This window comes from Myotis lucifugus, unplaced genomic scaffold (assembly GCF_000147115.1).
Source record: "Myotis lucifugus unplaced genomic scaffold, Myoluc2.0 scaffold_652, whole genome shotgun sequence".
NCBI classification, from domain to species: domain Eukaryota; kingdom Metazoa; phylum Chordata; class Mammalia; order Chiroptera; family Vespertilionidae; genus Myotis; species Myotis lucifugus.
Window position 1 is genome coordinate 1 of NW_005871700.1, and position 7,350 is coordinate 7,350.

The 7,350-nt window shown below is 53.2% G+C and overlaps 1 protein-coding gene across 3 annotated transcripts in view; it reads right to left on the reverse strand.

Annotated features, from left to right (window-relative positions):
• Nucleotides 1–1,048: 1,048 nt before the first annotated feature.
• DCAKD (dephospho-CoA kinase domain containing) overlaps nucleotides 1,049–7,350 on the reverse strand; it is a 13,545-nt gene continuing 7,243 nt past the window's right edge. For all 3 annotated transcript variants that reach the window (XM_006105221.3, XM_023746303.1, XM_023746304.1), the window contains exons 2-4: nucleotides 5,470–5,695; nucleotides 4,891–5,094; nucleotides 1,049–1,492 (exon numbers count right to left, since the gene is read on the reverse strand). In XM_006105221.3, coding sequence (XP_006105283.1) covers nucleotides 1,401–1,492; nucleotides 4,891–5,094; nucleotides 5,470–5,581 — 408 coding nt within the window. In that variant the 5' untranslated portion in view covers nucleotides 5,582–5,695 and the 3' untranslated portion in view covers nucleotides 1,049–1,400. The remainder of the gene's footprint in view (nucleotides 1,493–4,890; nucleotides 5,095–5,469; nucleotides 5,696–7,350) is intronic.

Here is a 7,350-nt window from a genome sequence, read left to right on the forward strand (position 1 = left end):
TCAAGGGCATGTACCTTGGTTTCGGGCACATCCCCAGTAGGGAGTGTGCAGGAGGCAGTTGATCGATGTTTCTCTCTCATCGATGTTTCTAACTATCCCTCTCCCTTCCTCTCTGTAAAAAATCAATAAAATATATTAAAAAAAAAAAGTGCAGGAAGAGGAAGGCGGCAAGGGTAGGTGATTGCAGATGCCATCTCTTTTCTCACCTGCACGCAAGATCCTTTTCACTTGGATCCCTTGGTACAAAGTTCCAATTGTATTAAGACTCCAAGGCAAGAGAATGCCAAGTCTTCCTGGAGTTTGCTTGGCCTCAGTTGATAGTCTTTCACAAACGGGACAAAGAACCCAGAGAGGTTGCAGGTTTACAGGGGGAGACATGGGCCCAGGCGGGAGCTATGAGGAAGCCTGTCTCCGAACCAGGCTCAGCAGACTCAGCCGAGGTTTTAAATGACAGTCTGTGGTGGGGAGCTGGGGGGCGGTAGGGAGCTGGGGGGCAGGGTGGTGCTCAGGGCACTGAGCACTCGAGGCCCCATCTCTAGTTTTCCAGAAACCTCCCAAGCATTGGTCTCCTGAGAGCCACTCAGTGCCCAAGCGCCCACAGAGCCCAGTGCCCACCCTGTGTCTGCTTTCCTTGTGGGCGGCATCCGGGAAGTTTCTGGGAGACAGACACTCATCTCTGCTCTCACCCCCCTGGGACTATGACTCATTTTTTTCTGACAGTTTGATCCTCCTCTGATTGTCAAACCTGGATCCGGGTTTGCTTCATATCCTGGGGGATTCTGAGAACAAAGCTCCTTCCTTAGCTGGGCTCTGACAGTTCGCTCTCTGCAACTTTCCATCCAGAGGTGTTGCCAGTGGGGGACCTTGGACAAATTCTGTTACCTCTCCCCATGTACACCACCCTTCCCTCCCCCGCACCCCCCGCCACACACACACACACACACACACACACACACAGTTTTCTCTTCTATAGCGCAGAAGTATCAACCTGAATACTTCACGTTGAAAAGTAAATTGGATGAAGTAGTAAGGGTGGGCGCCGTTTGGAAAATTGAGAAGTGCTGGAGGAGGGAGAAGGGATCCAGTGAATAACAACATGGTAGCCCAAGACAAGGCTTGGAATCTGGGCTGAAGTGCCTCCAACAGCCAGCAGGGGGAGCCCTTCCCAAGCACTAGAGAAGCCTGGGGGCCCATCCCTTCCTACACCTTCCCCGGGGGCATATCTGGGTCAGACACAGAGGTTGGTTTCCGTGGGCTCTGGGCGCTGCTGCCCCTACCCACTGTGCTTCCTGGCCGCCCTGTGGGGCAAGGGCACAGTGATGTGGGCCATTTCTCAGGGACATGGCTTACTCCAGGGATCCCCCATCCTGGCCTCAGTTAGGCCAGGCAATGCCACACACTCACCAGTACACCACCACTGTGTGCTTCATGTACTTGAGCAGTTTCTTGGTCTCAAACAACAGAGGGATATCCAGAATCACGTAGCGGTATCCTGGAGAAAAGGTGGGAAAGCCACAAGGTCAGGTCTGCAAGCACACACTGAGGACTTACTATGTGTTAGGTGTGGGAACTGAGTTCGCCACTGGCTCCTACCATTGAAAGCTCCCCAAAGAGGGGGAGGCCTTCCAAGGATAGGCATAACCTGACAGCCAGCCGGTTCCATTCAGAGCAGAATGCTGCACAAAGTTGTTTTTGACTGGATGAGCAGGAAAGACCTTGTAGAAGGAATGGCATTTGTACTGGCCTTGCAAGGCATGTAGACTTCTGATACCTGAAAATGAATGGGTGAAAGCGAGGGTTCCAGGAATGGGGAACCGCAAATCACAAGGAAAGCAAGGTCCTATTGCTCTGGCTGAAGGGGAGGCCTGGAACAGTGGGAGGCAAAACTGACGAGGTGATCAGGCGGGCACAAAGCACTGAGTTCACCTTGAACTTGAATCCAAAGAGTTATTTCTGAGGAGGGAAATGACACAGCCAAAATTGTAGGAGACTGGGGAGAGTTTCCAGGAGTGACTGGGCCCTTTCTGCCCTGCTTCACCCACCTTTGTTTTAAAAAAAAAAAAAAAGGTTCTTCCCCAACAGCGAGGTCCAAGCCAGGCTCCCTGCTGCAGAGTCCCGTATGGCTCTACCAGTTCTCCACGAGAGACTCACATGGGGGTGGCAGCAGCAGACCCAACAGGAAAGACACTGCTTCTTAGGGTCAGAGGCAGACCTCCAGCCTGGGAATGCAGGGGTGGGTCTGGAGGTGCGACGGTGGTTATGGCTAAGACTAACCTAACTCCAGGGGGACAAAAGCACTGGCTGGCCCTCCTGCTACAAGCCAAGGCCAGTCAATGGTGGCACCCTCACCCACTGTGAGTGGGCACATCCCTGGCTGCCCACCCAGCAATACCGTGGGCTCCACACTCTTAGTTCTCTTTATGCCAGTGAGCCCCGTGTAGGTGTCATAAAGCTGGCGGGGGTCCAGGAGCCGTAAGAGGAAGGAACAGGCACTGCTCTGCCTAGAGACCCCGGCCTGGCTTGGATGGTGTCCCACTGCAAACACTTCCGCCTACAGAACCAGACACACATCACACACCGGTTCCAAGGGTGCCAGGGGTGATGCAGGGAACAGTGACAACACAAGCTACTGGGTTTCCTGCTCCCTGGGATCTATTGCTCAGGAAACCTACTCAACGAGGGGTTAAAAGAATGGGCTCTGATAACACGCCTGGGTTTGAAGCGCCCCACTTTCTTACCATGTCACTTTGGGCCCCTTAACAAACCTCATCCGTGTAAATGAGTGAAAAGACTACCTACTTCACAAGAAGATGGGAAGGATTAAATGAAGGAAGTCGTGTAGACCACACCGCACCCCCTCACCCAGACCCTCATTAAGTGCTCCATAAATGATGGTTATTATGACTACTGCTCTCTGAAAGGGGAGGCCTGCAGTACTGGCTCCCCCGCTGCCCCTCCGCCCCCAAACTCAGAACAGGAGCCAGGGCCAGATCCTCTCTGGGCCTCTTATCTCTCTTTCCTGCTCTGCTCCCATCCCTTCCTCTCCCCTCACTGCCCTTTCTCCTCAGCCCCTCTCGGGAGCTCGCGGCCAGTTCTTTGGTTCACCGGCAAAAGGGCTTTTCAGCTGTCACATCCCTCCTGCTTGATAAGCTCTGCAAACTATCCTGACTCTATTAAGACATCCGCCTGCCTACACAGAGACCTCCCCAACAGCTGGTGATCTTATCTGACGTTTGATTATACCAACTCTGACAGTTGTATTTGTTACAGTCATCGGGGAAAAGCTGGGACTGTGGAAGCCACAGCTGTCGTCCCCATTTTTCACCTTATCGAGCTGAAAAGAGCTTTCTGGCTTTTATTTAAGTGGTGGTGGCTGGCGAGAGGGGAGGCTGGGTGGATGACACCGCGGGAGGACTCTGGAGCAGGTGACATTATCCGACTTAATTTCATAAGGGGAAAGCCACTGTTCGCTCAAAGCCCTGCAGATGTACTTGCAACTGGCCTGGGAGTGAACTCGAAAGGGCACAAATGAAAGGCAGAAGGCTTCGCGCCTGGTGGGGGCAAGAGGGGATCCTGACACAGACACAAGAGGCAGAACAGAAAAGGAATCTAGAGACTCTCCTTGAGGAAGGAGGAAGGGAGGAAGGGAGGAAAGGAAAGGAGGGAGGGAGGGAGGGAAGCAGGCCTGTGGCAAGGTACTGAGATGCAGAGCAAAAGCTGGTCCAGCAGGGAGGATGCACCATGGCTGTCTGTGAAGTCATCCCTTTCCTCTGGAGAAAGGTTCTGGCCAGACGGGGGTGGGGTTCCCCACTCTGTACGTGAGAACTTGATGCCTGAGAAAGTAAGGGATTTGGCCATGATCACAGAGCAAAAGCTAGAAGGCAACCTAGAAGCCTCGCTCATACCCTCCAGGAAGGCAAGTCTCGGCATCATGACTGACAGTGGGGAGACAAGCAGCCAGGCCTTCAACACTGAGACGCCGACTGGAGGCCACATATGCCAGAGGCTGCAGGGGCCCTAGGCTAGCCTCTCGCCTGATCCCAAGCCACTGCTCTCTGCTCACCCACTTCTCCTGGTGACCGACTCCATCGTGGACAGTATTAGGTCCCCCTGCCCAACACCGTCCTGAAGAACAGGACCCGAACTGTGGCCTCTGGTTGGGGAAAGGTTAGCAACAGCTGCGGAAGGTTCCTGCCAACTGACTACAGACCCTGCTTTTCAAACCTCTCCTCTTCTTTCAGTCCAGCAGGCACCTGGCTGTGTGTGCACATGCCAGGCAAACTCCACTGAGCCCTGCCTCTGACCCTCAGAACCCCTCCATCACCCTCCCTGGCCATCCTGGGTCCTCTCCAATTTCCTCTCTGCTAACTCACTTTCCCGGGAGGCTTGACCAGCACTAAATCCGACTCTGACTGTGGTTTCTATTTGTGGGGTGATGGACAGTCACTGACGTGGGCTCTTAGTCACCCTAACAGCTCTGCAAGGTTGGCATTATTAGTCTCACGATGCAGATGAGGAAACAGGCAGAGGGGTTGGCTCGTGGACAAAGCCAAACAGCTAGAAACGGTGAGGGCCAGGCCTTAAACTCAGGTCTTACGACCCCATTATTCATCAGCTGTTATTACTCCCATCCCTGCTAGAAAAATCAACTCCCTTCCTGGGGATCATGGCTCAAAAGGGTCTCTTCTCATTAAATTGTCAACCTCCTTAAGAGCTGAGGGGCATGTGCTCCTTTCCTCTGGGACTGGTACGGGGCTCTGCATGGTGGGGGCGGGGGGCGGGGTGCCAATACTGTGAACTCTACAGCCTTTCTGCAGAGGAGAAGGGCCCTGGCCCTGGCCCTGGCCGCAGAGGGCTTCGCCCACACCTGTCCCAGGCCCTGGGTCTTACCCCGAAGGAAGTACTTGAAGGTCTCCTTCATCATTTCCTTGCGGATCTCAGGGTGAGTGATGGTGTTGAGCAGATGCCGCCGGTCGGGCTGGTTAAATATCAGGTCCCCCAGGACCTTGCGATTGATGTCTCCATTCTCCAACAAGACCTCAGTGCCAAAAGCTTCCACAATGCGCCGGTGGGCGGGGTATCCTGGCTGCACCACTGTGGCAAGAGAGGAAGGCTGGGTCACTCTTCGGAGCCTCTGGGCCAGCCAGAGGACCCTAAACAACTAGAGGCAAAATGATGGGGGAGACCAGGGTGCTCCTTTCAATAGAAGCAACAATGAAATGAGGGGAAGGAAGAGAGCAAAGTGCAGAGTCCCTCAAGTTGGTCATGGGGTGAAGTGAAGGCGGGGAGACATCTAACGAGATAGAGGAATAAAGAGAAAAGCGAGAGGACAAGCATGAGGCAGGGAGCAGGACATCAGACAGGGTCAAAGGAAAGTCTTCCCCGACTCTGAGGCCTTGGAAGGCCTTATAAAAAGGAAGCACAAGGGAGCTGCCATGTGTAACCCCACAGCGTGACCCCTCCACTCACCATGCCGGGCGATGACGTCAACATCAATCACTGCGCAGCCCAGCTGCTGGAACACCTGGAGCACTGAGCTCTTGCCTGAGGCAATGCCCCCTGTCAGGCCCACCAGGAACATCTTCCCAGGGACAGGCGGTCAGTGAGCCCAGAGTCCCAGAAGTTGGACAATCGCTGGAGTAGGTAAGCTCAGCCAATCAGGATAAGCCACCACAGGAACGCCAGAAGGACCTGCCTGTGGGACAAGAGCAGGCCTGATCAGTGCTGGGAGGGGAAGGCCAAGGCAGGGGAGGGAGACACAGCCTGGCTGGGCAGTCAAGCCCAGAGCTTGGGGAGCTCTGGGTCCATCCTGAAACCGAACACCCTTTCAGGAAAGGCCTCCAGTATTATTTAAAAAACACTCATACAGACGGCAAATGGACACAGTCTACATTTAGCAAAGAGCTGAGGAGGCAGAAGAAGGTCAGGTGCTGTTAAGCAAAGTGTGCTTTCTGGAGGTGGCAGTCACTGACGCAGGCGCACTTCCAGTAGGAAGGGACACCTGTGACCCAAGGCACTCTCCCAGCCCACAGAGCAACCCTCCCTCCCCAGCCTCCGCTTTGTTTTAAACTGATTTGAGGGAGAAGAAGAGGGAGAGAGAGGGGGAGAGGGAGGGAGGGAGGGAGAGATGAAGGGAGGGAGGGATGGAGGTAGACAGAGAGACAGACAGACAGACAGACATTGATGTGAAGGAGAAACACTGATCGGCTGTTACCTGCACGTACACTGACGGGGGATCGAGCCCACAACCTGGGCATGTGCCCTGACCGGGAATGGAACCAGCAACCTCTTGGTGCACAGGAAGACACTCAATCAACTGAGCCACCCCAGCCAGGGCCCCAGCCTCCACTTCCTAGTCTGGCACCCTTAGGCTCTCAGGAAGAAAGGGCCGGCCTGACCCACCCTAACACCAGCAGTAGGACTATCTGGGTGGCTAATCTAGACGGAGATGAGTAATCCCTCCTCCTCAGCCAAGAAGTGGACCAGATGAAAACCTCAACGGCAAGCAGTGGTTCAGTGGCCGCTACGTCTGAGGTTTAGAGAAGTATGGGTCTTGCCAAAGAGGAGTGTGAGGAAGGGATGACAGGCTTGGGGTGGGGATAACTTTGATTGACTTGCAGCTCTCAGACTGAGCAGCAGCCTACAGCACAAAGGTTAGGAGCACGGACCTCTTCAAATCCAGTTCCTCGCTTACATGCTGTGCAACCCCAGGCCAGTCACTTGCCTCTCTGAATCTGTTTTCTCATCCATAAAACGGGGATGATAGAATCTGTCTCAGAGGCTGCTGTGCAGGCTGAATGAGAAAATGTTTATGAAACTCTTGGTACGCTGATACCGTAAAGGAAGTGAGGATGGTGATGTGGGGTGGGAAGTGGGGGTTAGTCAGATTGCAAGGGGAAAAAAAACTCAAAATTATGTCCCCATCCCTGCAACCTCAAGACTATCTAACAATAGATTAGACATCATCCTGATACCTCTAAGCTGTAGGTTCGATCTCTAGTCAGGGCACATACAAGAATCAACCAATGAATACATGAATAAGGTAAACACAAGTTGATGTTTCTCTCTCTCTCTCTCTCTCTCTCTCGCTCTCTCTCTCTCTCTCAAAAAAAAAAAAAAAAAAAGTCACGTTGCATTATCTGAAGTCACAGGGTTACCATGTCTTGAACTTTGTTCCCAGGCTGAAATAAATTAAGTTGAAGGTCAGGTCTTCCCACCCTTCCTTCAGCGTCAAATCATGTCTCCAGAACCTTGAAATCTGTCGTGACTTTCTGTTGTTGTTGTTAAACAGCAGATTTACTGTCCTAATTACATTTTGCTTGAGCTTATACTGAAAGGAGTTTGCTCCCC